At 50.0% G+C, this 19375-nt stretch overlaps 2 protein-coding genes across 3 annotated transcripts; both read right to left on the bottom strand.

Moving 5' to 3' along the window:
- Positions 1-211: 211 nt before the first annotated feature.
- On the bottom strand, positions 212-3385 carry Plp2 (proteolipid protein 2). Its single transcript, XM_028881343.2, has 5 exons — positions 3149-3385; positions 1667-1819; positions 1467-1562; positions 892-982; positions 212-454 (listed from the first exon to the last, which is right to left on the bottom strand). Exons 1-5 carry the CDS (start codon positions 3242-3244, stop codon positions 435-437), a joined length of 456 nt encoding a protein of 151 aa, XP_028737176.1. The 5' UTR covers positions 3245-3385; the 3' UTR covers positions 212-434.
- Positions 3386-6672: 3287 nt separating this feature from the next.
- Magix (MAGI family member, X-linked) lies at positions 6673-12505 on the bottom strand. 2 transcript variants are annotated; one of them, XM_028881344.2, is made up of 6 exons: positions 12369-12505; positions 11376-11522; positions 9245-9327; positions 8389-8625; positions 8127-8295; positions 6673-7241 (listed from the first exon to the last, which is right to left on the bottom strand). In XM_028881344.2, exons 1-6 carry the CDS (start codon positions 12415-12417, stop codon positions 6949-6951), a joined length of 978 nt encoding a protein of 325 aa, XP_028737177.1. In that variant the 5' UTR covers positions 12418-12505; the 3' UTR covers positions 6673-6948. The 2 variants fall into 2 exon arrangements, with proteins under 2 accessions (XP_028737177.1, XP_037055293.1); XM_037199398.1 differs by lacking the exon at positions 11376-11522 and having other exon boundaries at positions 12369-12497.
- Between the last annotated feature and the right edge of the window lie 6870 nt (positions 12506-19375).

The following is a 19375-nucleotide window of genomic DNA, read 5'->3' as shown; positions in this document are numbered from 1 at the left end:
GTTCAAGCAGAACTCATGTCAGCTGCTGGTACTGCAGAGCAATGGGGGGGGAGGGGGGACCGGACACAGACACGGGACCTAGGCACACCCAGGAGGACAAAACTGTCCCATCAAAGGCACTTTTACAGGGGATGGAGCTCAGCGGAGAGTGCTCGCCTAGTATGCGGATGGCTCTAGGTTCAATCTCCTGTACCATAAGCACTTTCAGTGGGGTCAGAGAAGTGGCTGGGAGTGTTGTAGAAACAGGAGGAGGTATTTTTTTTTTTTCTGAAACAAGGTCTCACTGTGTAGCTCTGGCTGGCCTCGAACTCACAGAGATCCACGCGTCTCTGCCTCCTGAGTGCTGGGATTAAAGGCACGGACCACCACATCTGGCAAGAGGAAGTTTTTGATGGAGGAGCTATTTGCAGGTAGCAGAGACAGGTGACTGGGGATCACGGACCATCTGTGGGGTCTGCGAGAGGAAGAAAGAAAGCTTTGCTAGATCTACCTTTTACCGGCAGGAATGCTCACACACTTAGAATATTTACTGGCACACCAATACAGGACAGATTTGGCAATCAGACCCTTCCCTAGGAGGTCCTTTTCCTTTTTCCTTCTTTTTTTTCCCCTTTTAAGTTTTTTGAGACAGAGTCTCACTATGTAGCCCTGGCCGTCCTGGAACTCAGAGATCCACCTGCCTGAGCGCTGGGATTGATAGACACTTGCCACTACACCTGTCCCTTTTTCTTTTTCTGCTCTCAGTATGCATGCACGTGTGTTCACACATTCACACGGATACGCACACACACATCCTCTCTCTCTCTCTCTCTCTCTCTCTCTCTCTCTCTCTCTCTCACACACACACACACACACACACACACACACATCCTCTCTCTCTCTCTCTCTTACCAGTAGGGGCTGCTGTATGTCTTTGCTGCTTCAGAGGGAAGGTAAAGTAGGCATCACAGCCAAAGAGCAAGGTAGCAAATATGCCCAGTACCTGAGGAGACAGGAGCGAGGGGACTGGATTAGAGGATGTACCTTCCTACTCAGGCTCTTGTATCCACCTCCAGGGACCGGCCTATGTGGGATAATGACCATCCAGCCCTATGCTAGGAAACCAGGGGACCTCAGGGAAAGAAAGGTCAGGAGTCTGAATGCGAACTACCCCACCATCTCCCCAGTTACCTCGCAGCACAGGTCAGGCACCCCCATTGGCTCATATGTAGAGGGCATGCTTCATACTACATTTGAGGCAAAGTTCTAGCAGATGGTACCCTAACATGTTGACAAAGGTCTCTATGTCAGACACGGGACAGTGTTTTACAGCAAATGATCTTGGCAGATAAAATCAAAGTCTGGGGCCAGACTTTGCGGCAAGTCCTGCTAGCAACTTTGGCCTGGTGTGGCTCACACACTCCTGCAGAAGCCCCTAGATCCTCAAGCCTTCTTCCTGTCTTGGGATCTGCTTCTTGGGCTCTTACCCCAGCGGCAATTCTGGAGCTGCCTTTTCCTTCTACAAGGACAACAATGGAGGTGATCAGGTAGAGGATGGCCGCCACGAGGGCTCTGAAGAAGTCCTGTGGATGGAGAAAGATGGTCATTTCAGCATCCAGAGTGCTCCAGACCATTCCAACTTCCCAAGCCCGCTGCCCGCCCTCCGCAGTGCTGGCCCCTTTCTCACAGTCCACGGCCAGTTGATGAATGATATCTTGGAGTGCAGGTCACACATGTAGAAGACAAATAGGACAGCAGCAATGATCATCTCAACCACAGACAGGGACGAGTATGCTGACGTCGAAGCACTGAAGCAAATTAAAATCACCAGGCACAGTATCTAAGAGGGGGACAGAGGACCGCAATCAGCCGTGGGTTAAGAGCAACGGTTTAAATTAAAAAAGCGGGATCTCAGTAGGCGGTGGTGGCGCACGCCTTTAATCCCAGCACTGTGAGTTTAAGGCCAGCCTGGTCTACAGAGCGAGTTCCAGTACGGGCTCCAAAACTGCACAGAGGAACCTTGTCTCGAAAAACCAAAAAGAAAAAGAAAGAATGAAAGAAAAGAAAAGAAAAGATCTCAAACTCAAATCCACTTCCCAAGACTGGTGATGTGCTCTGTGGCCGAGCATTTGCGAGCATTTGCCTAACATGTGCGAGGCCCTAAGTTCGGCCCACTCAGCAGAGAGTTGGGGGTGGGGAGGAAAGAAAAAAATTCCTTTTCTCAAAGAACTACCAGGAGTGAGAAAATGACACACAAGAATTGCGAAACCCCTCTCGGCGTGCTCTGTGTTCTCCAAGCACATTGTCTTAGAGTTTTACATGTCTTCTTTCGCTTAATCATCACAACAATCTAATGAGCTAGCTACTATTCTATTTTACACATGAGAAATTTGAGTCATAGAGAGGTTAAGTGGCTTGCCCAGGGTCACCCAGCAAGAAAGGAGCAGAATTATGTGCTTCGGTTCCCCTTTCCCCGAGGGGAGTGGCTCTGCCAGGTGTTTTGTGAGCGCTGGTGGCGCCAGCGTCCATGCCTTTAGGGGAGGGACGTGCGGTTCCCCAGGCAACCCCTTTGGGCAGGGGTGAGCCCGACACTGGAAGGGCAGGGCTCCGTTAAAGGCGCCGCACCTCTTTTCTAAGTGACCCAAAGCCAGTGTCCACTTGGAGGGGGATGGAAAACCAAAGTTCCCTATAACCATCCAAAGAGCTAAGGACCTCCCATCCAGTCCCAAACTGGCAAGGGGGAACTGGCGGAGGGTGGAGCGCCCTACCCTAGGGGACTAGCTCTACCCCACCCCAACAGGCCCCGCCTTTGGGCGCCTTGCCAGCCCGCCAGCCAGTGCCCAGGCCGGCCACGCCCTGCCACGAGAGACATCCACTCCCCAGGACCCCTTCTCTGTGTCCACTATGAGTCTACGCCCCCCACACCGAACCCCCAATATAAGTTACAGACTCATCGCCTCACCAGTGCACCACCAGCTCTCCACTACTTCGCCCATGCCCCACCGAACCCCCTGCACCTTGGCTTCGATCCTCCTCCACGAACTCACCCACCTGCACCCCACTGCCAATCAGCCTGGCCACGTGCCTGCCTCAACCCGAACAGTCCAGGACCGAGCGGTCCAGCCTGCACACGCGGCCTCTGCCCACCCTCCGGTCCCAGAACACTCACAATCTCAGCAAACAGGAAAATTCCCTTTTTGGTGCGAGAGAAGCTGGTACAGGCTAACCAGCAGCCAGGAGCTGAGAGGCGCTCGGAGTCCGCCATGGTGTGTGCTGGAGTCGCTGGGGCGCAGAAGCTCTGTTTTCTGGCTCACGAGTTCGAGTCGCTGCACACCCAACCGTTTGTCCCGCCGTCTGGCCGGGAAGGGGGCCCCCGGGCAAAGGAGGGAATGAATCACCGCGCCTAGCTGAAGCGGGCGGGGCCGGAGGGGGCCGGGCCAGGTGGCTGCCGCCCCGGAAGCCCCCTTTGCCCTCCGGCCAAAGACAGTACGGGTCCTGTGCACACCTCCATCTTCGAGGTGTCTGGCAACTCCAGATACCAGGTGCAAGAATATAGAGACCCTTAGCTTTTCAAAAAATGCAAAAGCGCTACTTCCACTCCGAACCGAGCGAATCTGACTTCCTACATTTGATCTTAACCAAAAGGCCAACACGCAATAGAGCAATAGAGTGACTCAGTTTCCTTGGCTGGGGAAAAAAAAAAAACAGCCGAGGCCCTGTTTAAACCCGAAATTCTCGAGACCAGGTATGTTTTCTGAATTCGGAGTGCTTTGACTTTTAGAAGGTTTTCCCTTTGCATATATAGCGGTGGTTCTCAACCTGTGGGTCGCGACCCCCTTTGCGTCTAACGACTTTTTCACAGGGGTCGCCTCAAACCACCAGAAAACAGATGTTTCCATTAGGATTCATAACAGTAGCAAAATTACAGCTATGAAGTAACAATGAAAATAATTTTATGGTTGGGGGTCACCACAACGTGAGGAACTATATTGAAGGGTCACAGCATTAGGAAAGGTGAGAACTACTGATAGATAGTATATTACCTAACACTCTCTGTAGGATCTGGGGTATTAAAACTCAATTACCTCAAGAAATGGTGTAAATGTTCACAATAAGTGAGATGAAGAAAGATTGAACATTGTTCCTGAGTAGGTCAGGTCACGTGCTGTAGTCAAATGATACCAAGCTGGGGTGGGGAGGGTGCAGTCGGTTTCCAGAGTTTGGGAAGCTTTGGTTATATACAAAGGATAGTGCGGTGTGAAATGTGTCAATAGTGCTGCAAAGGCTGGATGAGAACAGGACCCGGTGGTCACCTGGTAAAGAGTAGTGCATATCAATAATCTGCTTAGAGCCCAGGGAACCAGTAAATTACTCTGTGCTGGGCAATTCCAGGGAAGTCTTCAGCCTACGTGCTGGACCTCAGCTTTCTGCTTCTGAGAAGAGAGGCCAAGGCAGCTTTGGTGAAGAATAGGGAAAGTACGCATTTTTGCTGAGAGCTGGGCAAGGTAAGGGGATGGTTCTTGGAATGCAATTTTGGGTAAGAAAGATGACATTTTGCACTGTGTTCCTGAGCAATTAATTTCTCCTAGCCATCTTAGCGTCTGACTCTGAAATCAGGACACACACACACACCCCACACACAGTGTCTTCTGAACATTGGTTTTATACTCGTCTCAAGTGTAAAGACATCATTGGAAGGCCCAAATTCAATCTAAGGTCCTGCCTGCCCCCACCCCAAACAGAGATCCCTTTCAAATGAAGGAGCTCCCTTTTACAATTGCCATTGTTGAAGGAGTGACTGAGTAATGGAAAGGTTGAAACATTTTTCTCCGTGTTGAGTGCACGCATTCAAGCAGTGGCAAATACCTGCACTTGTGGAACAGGACAAATTTAGCTGCCTCTGGCCTTTGTGCTTGCCGTTCTCATTACTGGATGCCCTTCCCCCAGCTTTTCCTTCACTTGGCTTCTGGTTTTTCAGGTTCCACTTCAAACGTTATGTCTTCAATCGAAGCCAGCAGCCCACCACCATCTCCCACAACATGACCCCTCCTTTTCTTTGTCTTTCATTTCCTTTGATGTTTGAAACAGTCTCACTGTGTAGCCCAAGGTGGCTTAGGGCTTAGAACTTGTGATCCTCTTATCTCACTCAGCTGCCCACATGGAGGAATTATAGGGATACACAGTCTCCAGCCAGAACCCCCTTCTTTTAGATGACTTCTCTTAGAAGTTCTCTTTTGTGCATTCCTGCCATTCTTGTCTGGCATCAGTCTATTTTCACTATCCTAGCCGCACAACGATACAGCTTTGTCTTGCTCCCTGCTGTCCACCATAGAACTCTCCAGAGCAGGTATCTAGTTGAGGTTCAGCTGCTGTTTGTCAAATAGGGGTGAGATTAAGACGAAAGGTTTCAAAACCAAGCTTTGGCTGATCCTGCTTTGAGCTCTCCCCCGCCAGCCGATTGGCACTCTCTGGGCCTCATTTCCCCCTTTGTGAAATGAGCTATCCGAGTCGGTGAGCAGGTGTGTAACGAGATGAGAATAAATACCCCATTAAAGCTAGGGGCAGGGATGAAGGTAAACTAAGGAAATGGTGGCTGGGGTTGCTATATTAGTCCCCTGGGTGTGACTGTTTAGGATTATAGACTAGAACCCTTTCCTGACTTCTGGGGAGCCATACTCCCACTCTCCTCTGAGTCATGAGTAAGCTGGAAGTCACCCCCACACAGCCGCACAATGTTCACAGCACTAACACTCCAAGTGTTCGCTTCTTTATATCCCAGCTGCCAGCTGTCCCTGTTTAGTTTTGCAGTCTGCCCCACCCCCACCCTCAGAGCCACCTGAGACTCTGGTCCTGTCATTTCTCTCCCCTCCCTGTATCCTCCTTATAGGAGCCAAAGTTGCCTGTTTGGACCACAACTTCCCTCTTTGGGGGATGGGACTGAGCGTTCAGGATGTGGTTAACAGCAAAGGTGATTGGACATTTGTAGCATTGGCTAGAGCTTGCTTTGTGGCTACCCGGGTTGTCCATATAAGCCTTTTGACAGTAAGACTCAACTCCCAGGGTGGAGGAAACTCGTCTCTTCCCGAGACCAGGCCCGCCCAGAGCAGTTTACCACCTTCTAAGGAAAAGAGGAGGCGTGGACCAAAGATTTCTAACAGCCCTTTTTAGCCTGATCCACTCCAGGCGCTGACTCAGACCTTCCCCACTCTGTCCCTAAGTGGGGTCCAGGGCCCCAGCCCGCGCCCCCAGGGTAGCAGTAGGGTAGCAGTCTACGTGCCAGTTAAAGCTCGTTTTCAAGCAGGAAGTAGGAGACCGCAGACTCTGGGTGGAGGAAGGCGCCAGGTTTCTAGATTTGCTTATCTTGATGTCTGTCGGCTGAGGGTCTGAAGGATTCCATGCGGGAACCCTGAGCCTACTGGGGCACGCCCACAGCTGGCCCACTTCTGCATTCCCCACGCCACATGCAAAAATATGCGTTCTCCAAAGGTGAAATGAATGAATAGGAAGAAGTGCAGGGCTTAGCAAAGCAAAGTAAACTGGGGAGCAAGCAGAAATAAGGATCCATCTGGAGGCATGAACACGCAGCTTTCGGATGGTTTCAAAGGACCTTCATCGAAACCAGATCAACCCAGCCCTCCCTTCCAGGGTGGACTCGGAAGCCTCACCCCGCCTAGAGCACCTGGCAAGTCAGGACTAGATCCAGCTATTTTATTACCTCCCGACCGGGAAAGAACTAGGAGAATCTGAGGCGCGCGGGGGTGGGAGGGAGTGCGAGCACTCTGGGCTCCGGCAGGGGCAGGGCCGTACCACTGGCATCTTGAAGGGGTGGGGACCAGTCCACTGAGCAATGCGCAATGGGAGGGGACTAGACCAGGTTAAAACTCTAGGGGGAAAGCTAGTGCCAGGCGGTCAGGCATGCTAAAACCAGGTGGGACGTCACCAAGTGAGCACAGAGCTGTCTGTTGGTGCTCAGTGCCTCCGCCTTCCAGCTGCCATTTCCTGGGCGAGCTGCGCGCCCCCGCCCCGAACCCCTAAAGCCTGTGAGAGCCGGTCCTCGCTGGGCACCAGCCAGGGCCCAGGGGTACCAGGGAGGCGGTCGTCCAAGTCTTCTGTGGGGTGCTCCACTTCAGGGACCACGTGGCCAGCAGCCACTGCCTCGGGACTAGGTTCCAGACTGGTCCGGGTCTTGGGCGGGTGATGAACTGGGGAAATAGTGCTGCGAGACTTTGTCATCCTGCTTCCTCTAGGATCTGGGCTGCAATCTGGAGAGAGCAGTACTGGGGGTTAGATTGGGTGGTGGAGTGGGGAAATGGGCATCGGTGCCTTGGCTAAGAGTGGCCAGAAAAGCCTTCGAGAACGATCTCTTCAAGGCCTAGAAGTGCCACTCCCTCACAAACCCAGACATTACCCCCTCCAGATATACCTCTTCAATCCAGGACATGCCCCCACGGAAATCATTGCCCAAAGGAAGTCAAACCTTTGGAGCGTGACGCTTTCCTATGTGAGACTTCTGAACGCCCCTCTCTCGCTCCTTCTCCCTTGGTTCCCTGCCCTTTCACCTACTGATCAGTGCTTAAACATTGGATGGGGGGAAGCTCACGTATGGAGGTCAGAGAGGACAACTTGAGTGGACCAAGTCTCTCCTCCCGCTCTGTGGGTCCCGGGGATCAAACTCATGTCGTCAGGCTTGGTGGCAAGCACTTTTATCTGCTGAGCTGCCTTGCCAGCCCCCTTTACTTGTCTCTCACAACTAAACCCCTTACTCTGTAAATACAGAGTGTATCTCCACACGGCTTCTCAGATGGCAAGCGCCGGCCCACAGAACTGCATCCCAGACGGCAGAGTCCTCAGTCTCTATAATCTTACCCCATTTTCCTGAGACCGACCCTTCTAAAAAACAGCTTTTATCCCGGACCCTCCTCTCCTAGGACCTCAAAAGCACTCTCTCTGAAGTTCCTACTCTGGGATGCCCCGCTCCCTGTCTCAGATTTTGTGAATTCTATAACCCAGCCCCGGCACCGGACCTCTACAGTCCCCACGGAGACCACCAAACCCTTTCTACCCAGGATCCAGCCTCTCTACTCTCTGAACCTCTCCTTCCCCTCTCTGATCCCTGCTTCTCTTCCCTGGGAAACTCAGCACCTCACCTCTCTTCTGATGGCCTCCACCCTCCTCAATCCTTCTAGCATCCATCTCTTGAGGCCGGCGGAGTACTAAGCAAAGTCGGGGGCCTCCCGTGCGTATCCGCTCCACCACCTGGGCATGAGTGAGTCCCTGTGTTGACTCTCCATTGATATGGAGCACGAGGTCACCGGCCTGCAAGAACACAGTGGCGTATGAAGGGCTGACGAAGAACACTTGACAAGGACAGGGACCATATCTATGAATGGCTTGCTGCTGAGAGCTAACCTGCAAACGACCACATCGCTGTGCTGGCCCATTCTTCAGCAGTCCATGTATGGCCAGCGGCGCATGCCCAGATACACCTTGTCCTCCTTTTAAAGTGAAACCAAAGCCTTCAGGACCTCGGATCAGCTCCACAGAAAATTGACCAGTGGCTTGGGGTACTTTCAAAGCATAGCTTGCCTTATTCTGGGTTACTGGAGGTGGCTCCATACATGTCCCCAGAGTCTCAGACCTTCGATGCTGGAATAAGGGCAAGAGTATACATAAATTAGCTGGATGAATGTCTTAGTTAGGGTTATTACTGCTGTGATGAAATGCTGTAACCAAAGCAACTTGGGGAGGAAAGGGTTTATTAGGCTTACACTTCCACATCACTGTTCATCATCAAAAGAAGTCGGGACAGGAACTCAAACAGGGCAGAAACCTGGACGCAGGAGCTGATGCAGAGGCCACGGAGGGTGCCGCTTACTGGCTTGCTCCCCATTGTTTGCTCAGCCTGCTTTCTTATAGAACCCAGGACCACCAGGCCAGGGATGGCACCACCCACAGTGGGCTGCCCCCCCCCCCCATCAATCGCTAATTTTAAAAAAAAGGCCTTATAGCCAGATCTTATGGAGGCATTTTCTCAATTGAGGTTCCCTCCTTTCAGAGAACTCCCTTGTGTCAAGTTGACATAAGACTAGCCAGCACAGTGTAGAAAGTGAATGCCTGTAATCCTAGCACCGGAGAGTCTGAGGCAGAGGGATCACCATGAATTTGAGGGCAGCCTAGTCTACTTATCAAGTTCCAGGCCACCCTGGGCTACAGAGGATTCAACAAAAGCGAAGAGTTGACAGAGCACAGCACTGAGCAGTAGTACCTGGGATCGATGTGCCACAAGAGTGGTATGAGGCAGGCGACTGTCTGTGACTTCTATATCTGCAGAATCCAGAACGCTAACAGCTAAGATATGGAAGAGACAAAGAGGAATATCAAAAGATGCCGACATGGAAACAACCTGGGACTCCTGGGTTAACTTTTTCAAAATTATTTTTACTGGGGGCTGGAAAGATGGTTCAGTGGTTAAGAGCACCGTCTGTTCTTTCAGAGGACCCAGGTTCAATTCCCAGGACCCACATGGTGGCTCACAACTGTCTGTCACTCCAGTTCAAGAGGGTCTAACGCCCTCTTTGGCCTCCATAGGCACTGGGTGTGCGTGTGGTACACAGACATACATGCAGGCATAATATTCACACATAAAATTAAAACATGGAAATTTTGTTTCTACTTTATTTTATGGGTATGGGTGTTTTGCTTGCATGTCTGTCTGTGCAGCACCTGTATGCCTGGTGTCAGATCCTCTGGAACTGGCATTACATCATGAACCACCGTGTGTGTGCTGGGAACTGAACCTGGTTCTTCTGTAAGAGCAACCAGTGCCCCCTTTTTTTGTTTGTTTGTTTTGTTTTGTTTTTTAAGACAGGGTTTCTTTGTGTAACAGCCATGGCTGTCCTGGAACTTTGCAACTTGCTATGTTGACCAGGCTGGCCTTGAACTCACAGAGATCCGCCTGCCTCTGACTCCCCAAGTGCTGGGATTAAACGCATGCACCACCCCCATCTGGCTTCAACTCCTTAAAAATTAATCCTGTACCATCCATTTGAATACTCCATGCCTTCCTCCCAGATGTTAATAATACATTGGCTACATGCATTAGGTAACACCCTAAGTGGCTGTAGCTTAGTGGTAATGTGACTTCCTAGCATGTGCCACATCTGGCCCCAGTACCTAAAGAGTTAAATAAACACAATAATTTAAAAAAAAAAAAAAAAAAAGTACCTAAGGACTTCAGGAAGGTTACCATCCCCAGATTAGGTTCCTGAAAATCTAGACTACAACCTCTCATTAGCCTACAAAATTTATTTCATTTTTCACATTTCAAGATCCACCCACAGCAGAAGACTATAATCCCAAAATTCTAGAAGCTGAGGCAGGAATATTGGCTCAAATTTGAGGCCAATGTGGCCTCCAGCATGAGACCTTGTCTCATGAAACCAAACAAGGGACTGGAGAGATAGTTCAGCAGTTAAGAGTTCCCACTACTCCTGCAGGGCAACCAGAGTTCAATTCCCAGCAGGCATATGGAGGCTCACACCTGCCTGTAACTGCAGCTCCGGGTAGATCTGATACAGTCATGTGTATATACCTACACACACACACACACACACACACACACAGATAGATAGATAGATAGATAGATAGATAGATAGATAGATAGATAAAAGCCAGGCATGGTGGTGCACACCTTTAATCCCAGCACTCAGGAGGCAGAGGCAGACGGACCTCTGAGCTCTAGGCCAGCCTGGTCCAAGTAATGAGTTCTGGGACATCCAGGGCTACATAGAGAGACGGATGCTGTCTATAAAATAAAATGAAATAAAAACTAAAACATTAAACACACACACACACACACACACACACACACACACACACACACGAAACTAAGCAAACAACAATCTCCTCTGATGTGTCCAGAGCTTCCACAGGTTGACTGGCATTTCAGGCTCACCCCTTTGTAGAGAACTCATCTCTCCCTAAGTGCTGCCTCTTGGAAATGACATTTTGGACGATTTCATACATGTATAAAATGTATTGAAATCATCCTTACTTCCATTATGCCCTCTTAACCCTCTTCCACTCCTGCTAACTCCCTTCTTCCCAGCCACCCCCTCCTGCACCCTGGTTTGTGTATGTGTTGCAGGTAGCTACAGTTGCTGAGTGTCCAAGATTGCGAATGCCAAATCGGAGCCTCTCTTACCTTAATAACCACCCAGCCCAGCACTTTCCACATATGTTCTGAAACTCATCTATCGCAATAACCCTGAAGGAATACACTCTAGTTCGCGAGGTCTCGCTCCCTCCTAACCCCTCCCTGCGGAATCACACTCCTTAACAGTTCTTGGCCTTCTGGCTGCAAAACCTGCCCCGCCCTACCGAGTCCTTGCACCTACCCTCCTTGTGGCGCAGGCGCAATGTGGCACCCGCCTTTCGTGCCAGCGCTGACAAGTCCGCTGCGGCTCTGGCCGCCAGGGGGCGTGCGTCCAGCCGCTCCAGGAGCTGCCGAGCGCGGGAGCCCCCGGACCCAGGTAGGCCACCTCCTGCCCAGGAGAAGAAGACAAGTCATCATGGACCCAGAGCCGTGCAGCCCCGACCTGAGTGATTCCTAAGTCCAAAGACCTAGAAACGTCCCTCCAGATATACGGAGATTCCTGGCTACTCCTATAGTTCCAGAGATCGCTGACAGTCCCCTCCTGTCCTGGGACCACCACCACCACTATCCCCCAACTGCCACATCTGTATACACTGCCAGCTGCCTTGCCCCATAGAGTCCAGGAAGGTAGCCATTTGACAGCAATAGACCTGGACACCTCTGAGCACCCAACAAATTTCTTTGGAGCTCACCACAGGGTCCTCTAGTAACACTAGATGCCAAAATTCTTTTGCCGTGTCTCTGGGGACCCTGCTTCTCCCACCTAAACCTCTCCCTGCAAGCAACCCTGAAGCCCCCAATTTCACCTCTAGTAAACTAGGCAATCCCTCCTACACCCAGGAGTTTCTTTAAAGGCCCAGTGTCCCTCCCCTCAGGGTACAAGTATCTCCAGATACCCCCTCCACAGAACCCACCCACCCCCGCCCACCCTCCTAATGCCCTACAGACTGCCTGCCTCTAGGTTCTTCTTCATGAGCTAGGTCTCCAGAGTCTGATGTGCCCCTCCAACACACACACACACACACACACACACACACACACACACACACACCCTTGAGTCTGTAGGGACCTGAAATACAGTTTCCACGCTGGGCCCCTGGTTGCTGCCCGGACAGCCTGCGCCCTAAGGCTGATGTTTACCACTTGGGGGATGAAATGGTTAAGAGCCGACAGGCAAGACAAGGTGGCCTGGGACGTCTCCCTCCCTTTCTCTCTTCTCCACCCACGCCAGTACCTCCTCTGCTCCCTCTAGGGTCTGCGGTGTTCCCAGCGCGAGAGTCCATGGCCTGTGGAGCGCCTGGTGGACTCGGGGCAGCCAGGTGACTAGTTTTTAGCACAGGGGCGCGCTCAGCTGGCTCCTAGCCCAGGCCTGGACGCGACTGTTGTCTGGCCAGTCCCAGGCCTGGCGTCCGGACCTGCGAGGTGACCTACCTGGCCGCAGGCGAGGAGGCCTGGTTGTGGGAGCCTGTAAAGTCAGAGTTTGGCCTTGCTCTGCCCCAGGCGCTTCTAACTGGGAACTGGTTAAAACTGAAAAGCCAGAGGATTGCAATTGTTAAACAAGATATGCAGGAAATGGAACTTAACTAGACTGCTGGAAGTGTAAAAAGGTATACTAACTTTAGAAAACAGCTTGTGAGTATTTTTTAAATTAAACAATCAGAAAGAAGACTAATTAAACATACACATATGATCCACCTATTCCACTCCCGAGTACTTATCTAAAAGGATGCACACTTTCCATAAAGACTTGAGTATGAGTGTTTATGAAGCCTTTGTTTCTTGTCGCCTTCTCCTTGGGCAGCCATAACAAAATATTACAGAGTGGAAGGCTGAAACAGCACAAATTTATTTCCTCTTGTTCTGGAAACTGGAAAATGAAATATCAAGGAGCTGGCCAATTTGGTCCCGAATATTTGTTTGTTTGTTTGTTTCTTGGTTTGAAGGTAACTTTGCCGGGCAGTGGTGGCGCATGCCTTTAATCCCAGCACTGGGGAGGCAGAGGCAGGTAGATCTCTGTGAGTTCGAGGCCAGCCTGGTCTATAAAGCAAGTTCCAGGACAGCCAGGGCTATTACACAGAGAAACCCTGTCTCGAAAACAAACAAATAAAAAACAAAGTTAGTGGGGTGTAATGGAACACATCCTTAATCCCAGCACTAGGGGGGCAGAGGCAGGTGGATCTCTGTGAGTTCGAGGCCAGCCTGGTCTACAGAGCAAGCTCCTGGCCAGCTAAAGTACATGGTGAGACCCTGTCTCAAACAACAACAAAAATTTAAATGTTGGGTGGGGTGGCATAGTCCTGAATCCCAGGTACTTGGGAAGCTAAAGCAGAAGCATCAGGAGTTCAAGGTTATTTGGCTACACAGCTTGATGGAAAAGAGCCAGAGATACAGGGGACTTCATCAAAAGATGTGGTTGAGGTTAGGGGATGCAGCAGAGAGCCGAGTGCTTATCTAGAATAGATAATGCACTGAATACTAACATATCCAGTACTGTCTCTCTCTCTCTCTCTCTCTCTCTCTCTCTCTCTCTCTCTCTCTCTCTCTCTCTCTCACACACACACACACACACACACACACACACACACACACACACTAAAAATAAAAAATACAGTGGAATGCAACTCAACTCAACATAAAATTGCAACATAAAAGAATGAATAATCTGAACTAAAATGATTCTGAATGATTCTGGTATGGACTGGAGGTACAGCTCAGTAGTAGAGTACATGTTTAGCTTGAGGTTCTGGGCTCCATCCTCAGAACTGCAAAAAAGAAATTCACCAAAGCAACTATAGTATGTGAAAGAATTCAAACACACCTCTGTAAAGAGTATGTGCTATATGACTCCAGTTATATAAAAAAAAAAAATCTCATAAAATGCAAACTGGTGTACAGTGACAAAAAGTGAGCCAGAGATTGCCAGGACCACGGTCAGGAAGGAGGAATTAGAAAGAAATAATAGAAAACCCTTGATGGTACGCCTGTGTTCAGTATCATGATTACAATAATAGCTTCGTGATTATTAGCATCCTGTATTCAAAATTTATCAAGTCTATGAAGCCAGACATGGTGGTGGTAGTGATTGCCTATAATCTATAGCACTTGGGAGGCTGACTGGGGGAATCATGAGTTCAAGACCAGCCTGTGATACATAGAAAGAATCTCTCTCAGAAAAATAGTGTCTGGGACTGGAAAGATGGCTCAGTAGTTAAGAGTATTTGTTGCTCTTCCAGAGGACCAGGTTTGATCCCCAGCACCCACATGGTGGCTCACACCTGTCTGTAACTCTAGTTCCAGGAGAACTCACACCCTCTCCTAGCCTCTTCAGCACTAGACATGCATGTGGTGCACATACATACATGCAGGCAAAATATCTTGTGGTGCATGCCTTTAATATCAGCACTAAGGAGGGAGAAGCAGGAGAATCTCTGTGAATCTGAGGTCAGCCTGGTCTACATACCAAGTTGTAGGACAGCCAGGGCTACATAGAGAGACTCTGTCTAAAAATCAAAGTAAGCCGGGCAGTGGTGGCCCATGCCTTTAATCCCAAGAACTCAGGAGGCAGAGCCAGACGGATCTCTGTAAGTTTGAGGCCAGCCTGGGCTACAGAGCGAGATACAGAACAGGCACCAAAACTACAAGAGAAGCCCTGTCTCGAAAAACCAAAGGAAAACAAAATAGTGACCAGACGATTCAATGTGTAATGGCATTTGCTGCCACCAAGCATGATGACCTGATTTCAGTCCCCAGGACCCACACAGTAGAAGGAGAGACCTAGCTCCTGCAGGTTGTACTCTGACCTCACATGTGTGTTCTAGAATGTTCATGTCTCCCCCTCAAATACATTTTAAGTTTTCATTTAAAAAAAAAAGTAAAGTGACACGTCCTGCGGGGGGACAGTGAAATGGCTCAAAAGACTAGTCTCTGGAACCCAGGTCAATGTGGAAGGAGAGAACCACTACATGTATGTCATGCAGGCTTACCACTACATGTATGTCACCATCCCCACTTTCCAAAGGGGTACAATGAAGCTCTAGATGGCGCAGTGGCTAGGGTTCCACTCTGTCTGCATCCTGTTGAGTCCTGTAGCATGAACCTTTCCTATTCACCCCACTAACAACAAACCAGAGACTATTCCTCCAAACCCTCTAGCTTAGTGAAGCAATGAGAGGAACTGGGATTACTGTCAAGTCTAATTTAATGTAATGTGGATGGGTGCTTTGCTTGCATATATGTCTGTGCAGTAGGTATGTGCCTAGTGCTTACAGAGGCCAGAAAGGGGGCGTGGGACCTCAGGAACTGGAGTTGCAGATGATTGGGAGCTGCCATGTGGGTGCTGGGAATTGAACCCTGGTCCTCTGAAAAAGCATCAAGAGCTCTTAACCACTGAGTTGTCTCCAGTTCCTAACCAGGATTCCTTACAGGAGCACTGGTGTGTGTGAGAGGGGGGGGGCGTTAGCTTAGCGGTGTGTGTGTTGAGGGGGGTAGCTTAGCAGTTAAGAGCACTTGCAGAGGACCTGGGTTCAGTTCCCAGCATCCATGCCAGGCAGCTCACAAGATCTGTAACTCCAACTCCAGGGATCTGGTGCCCCTGACCTCTTCAGGCACCTGCACTCGTGTGCATGCACCTATCTATGCACAGACACAGGCATACACATGCAAATAATTAAAAATAAAATCAAATCGTAAAAAATTGGATTTTCGTTAAGGGATCAACAGATGACTTTAGGAGTAAAGGCAATTGCCACCAAGGCACCGGACCTGAGTTGTGTTCCTGTGACCTACATGATTTAAGGAGAAAACTGATTCCTTCCAGTTGTCCTCTGACCTCCACACACATACAAACATGAATAAAATAGAGTAAAAAAAAAAATGTAATCCCTCTCTGCACCAACGCGTCTACAATTCTAAAGTCACTGAGGCAGGGGGAAACGTGTATATACACGGCACAGAAAGCCTGAGTTCAGAGGAAAATGAGAATTGCCTTCCCCCCAGCAAACTCAGGTTGGCAGGCTGGTCATCAAAGTCATTAACTGCAGAGCCCACTTGCTAGTCCAGCCATTACTAATAGTCTATAAATCCTTGGGAGACTGTGGCCTCATAAGCCCCTCTTCCTAGAAACTATTATAACCATAAATCCTCGAGAAGGGGCATGGCCTCATGAACCCTTAATGTCAACTGTTTCATAGTTCATGAGGGCAATGGGGCCGCCAACATGGCTTAGATGGTAAAGGTACTTTCTTTTTCTTGCTCGCTCTCTCTTTCTTTCTTTCTTTCTTTCTTTTTTTTTTCTTTTTTTTTTGTTTGTTTTTTCGAGACAGGGTTTCTCTGTGTAGTTTTGGTGCCTGTCCTGGATCTCACTCTGTAGATCCACCTGCCTCTGCCTCCCGAGTGCTGGGATTAAAGGCTTGCGCCGCCGCCACCCGGCTAGTAAAGGTACTTTCTGACAAGCCTAAGGTTTGACTTCTGAGATCCACATAATGGAAAGAGAAAATCAGCTTCCTAAGATATCTTCTGAAGTTCACACACATGCAGTGGCACACGTGTGCAAAAACAATAAATGTAATAAATTTTTTGTTGTTGTTTGTTTGCTTTTGAGAAAGAGATTCTCTGTGTAGCCCTGGCTGTCCTGGAACTCGTTCTGTAGACCAGGCTGGCCTCAGATTCTGAGATCCGGTAAAGGCGGGTGTCACCACCATCCTGGCTTTGAAATCAGTTTTTAAAGAGGGCAACAGGCTTAGCCATGCCCAAGGACAGGGTTCCACAGCAAACTTCCTCCCTTGCTGCCATCCTCCAGTGATACAAGCTTCACTGCTCCGTCCGTTCTTGCCCTTGTCTCTTGAATCTCAGCTTTTTGACATCATCTGTCCCAGTGAGTCCTCATCTAGCATCCTGGGCCCCATCTCTGAGGATGACCTTGGAACTGCCCATTCCTTCTCAAGTACCCATGCCCAAACATCTCCCAGTGTGGAAGTAGATCTCCATTCCCAAAGCCTTGAACCTGTCATCTAATTGGCACGCCCCCTAAGGTGCTCACCAGGCCCTTCACTGTCCACCTGTCTCCAGCCCTTGGACAATGCCCTAACCCGCAAGGCTCACACGTCCTTGGAGCTAAAAGGTTTCAAGCCTCCCTTCTTCAGATTACAATCACCCTGCTACCCATCCACAGGTTCCCAAAAGCTCAAGCCCCTGGTGGGAAGCTGCCCTGTACATCACCTAGACCTGAATATCTCAACCAAAACTGAGCATAGGGACTAGAGAGATGGCTCAGAGGTTAAGAGCACTGGCTGCTCTTCCAGAGGACCCATATTGGTCTATAACTCCAGCTCCAAGGAATCTGACACCCTTTTCTGGGACTCTGAAAACACACACACATACATACATGTAAATAAAAGTAAATATTTTATTTTTAAAACACGAGGAAAGCCAGGTATCGTGGCACGCACCTGTAATCCTAGCCCTCAGGAGGCTGTCAGGAAGATTGCTATCAACTTGAGGCAAGCTTTGGCTACAGAGTAAGTAAGGCCTTGTATCAAACGAGGGGAAAAAAATAAAAAGACTGAGCAGAGTAGTGGGTCCAATGTGTCTTCCCTCACACATGGTCAGGCCAAAACTGCAAGGCAAGGGACCGCAAGAATAAAAGCAGGGACTGTTCAAGCCCTTGTCGCCTGCCAACACCTTGGCTCTCTTAGCTGAACCGGAGAGGTTGTTTGGCCCGCTAGTATACCTTGTGGGACCCAATGTGTCCACGCCACCTAATGAAATCGTCACCAACCCATGGGCGCAAGCTGACAGACACCAGCGAGGTTCGGTGGCATTGGTGTTCTGAGCAGGTCTATGAGCTTCTGATCTCCCCGGTTTCTTCGGTAAAGTGGTGGCCGTAGGCCATCTTACTGCAGCTCCGTTACTCCTTCTGGGACAGCCTCACTGTGCCCAAGTGCACCTTCCAAGTCCCCAAATATGCCTTTGACAAAACAAGGGGGGGGCTCGTTCCTCCACCGGTGGTATCTCATCCCACCCCCATGCTCTCGGAGCCTCCAGCTCACCTCCATTACGTTATTCTTCAGGGGACTTGTCCTACTTACTTTTTTAGTCCTCCAGCCCTGTGATGTTCAGGACCCCCAAACGTCCTGTGGTCTCCAAAATTCCAAGGAAGGGTACTCCCCACCCCAACCCGACCATATCATTCCAATTCCTGAGTAGAGACAGTGTTAAGAAAACATTTACTGAGTGCCTGCTGTTTACAAAGATCCGATGGAATGTTGCAGAATGTCCTGAGAAAACGTGGCCTCCCATTTTGCCTGCCAATTTTTGGTTGTCAAAGTTCAGAAAGTGCTCTAACTTCTCTGTATCTCAGTTTCTGCTTCCTGTGCTTGGAATAACAATATCTCAAGAGTGGGAAGAGGTGCCTGAGCCAGGCTCCTCAGTTAAGGGGGGTAGCACCTGAGGCCAAATGAATCCCAGTGTTCCTACGGGCTCCCACACAGGTCTCCTTGCTGGCAGCCAGATCGAGCATGAGTTCCAGCTCCAGGCATGGGACAAGTCAACCTCAGTGTCTAGACCTGAGCAGGCCACCAGATGACTGGCTACATCTTTACTCAAAACATGTCACAGGTGGCTATCTGTCCACTGGGGAGACTACCAGTCATATCCCCATGCAGGGGGTGCCAGTGCCCTGATGAGCAGAGGAGGTAACTATGTGGGCCAAAGGAAAAAGAGGGCCTGTCCCTATCACTCTTGCCCTGGCCTATCTGCTATCACCTTTTCTGTCCTATGGGTGGTAAAATACGATTCTGTTCGCCAACCAGCAAAGGCAAGAACAGGTGTCCAGCACCTCTTAACCACACCAGAACCCACACCCAAGCAGAAGGATGCTTCACAAGACAAAACAAGAGACAGACAATAGGGAAGAAGCTCTAGGGAATCCCTTCAGAGATAGATGTTGGGGGAGGGGCCAGCCCCAGGTCACTCTGGGTACCAGGGCATGCAGGATCTGTAGTGAACTGGTAGAAGAATTGAGGGCTTCTGGACTCCTGTGGAGGGGAAATCTGGAAGTACTTGGGCTTTGCTGGGAAAATGAGGCATCTTAGGGAACTTCTGGGGGTAAGCAGGGGTTATTAAGACTATCTGAAGGAGCCAGGTGTGGTGTGCACTCCTTTAATCCCAGCACTCAGGAGACAGAAGCAAGCAGATCTCTAAATTTGGGGCCAGCCTGGTCTACAGAGCTAATTCCGGGACAGC

Source organism: Peromyscus leucopus, chromosome X, assembly GCF_004664715.2.
Source record: "Peromyscus leucopus breed LL Stock chromosome X, UCI_PerLeu_2.1, whole genome shotgun sequence".
NCBI classification, from domain to species: domain Eukaryota; kingdom Metazoa; phylum Chordata; class Mammalia; order Rodentia; family Cricetidae; genus Peromyscus; species Peromyscus leucopus.
Note: the sequence above shows the minus strand (reverse complement) of the source record. Positions and strands in the feature narration are given on the sequence as shown.

What these genes read in the sequence shown, in the direction of transcription:
- Plp2 (XM_028881343.2), bottom strand. Translation starts at nt 3,244, where the DNA reads ATGGCGGACTCCGAGCGCCTCTCAGCTCCTGGCTGCTGGTTAGCCTGT. An exon ending in TCATCAACTGGCCGTGGACT is followed by an intron (nt 1,563 to 1,666) that starts GTGAGAAAGGGG and finishes CTCCATCCACAG; the next exon opens with GACTTCTTCAGAGCCCTCGT. An exon ending in ACATACAGCAGCCCCTACTG is followed by an intron (nt 455 to 891) that starts GTAAGAGAGAGA and finishes TTCCTCTCGCAG; the next exon opens with ACCCCACAGATGGTCCGTGA.
- Magix (XM_028881344.2), bottom strand. Translation starts at nt 12,417, where the DNA reads ATGGACTCTCGCGCTGGGAACACCGCAGACCCTAGAGGGAGCAGAGGA. An exon ending in GCGCCTGCGCCACAAGGAGG is followed by an intron (nt 9,328 to 11,375) that starts GTAGGTGCAAGG and finishes TCCATATCTTAG; the next exon opens with CTGTTAGCGTTCTGGATTCT. An exon ending in AGCGATGTGGTCGTTTGCAG is followed by an intron (nt 8,296 to 8,388) that starts GTTAGCTCTCAG and finishes GTGTTCTTGCAG; the next exon opens with GCCGGTGACCTCGTGCTCCA.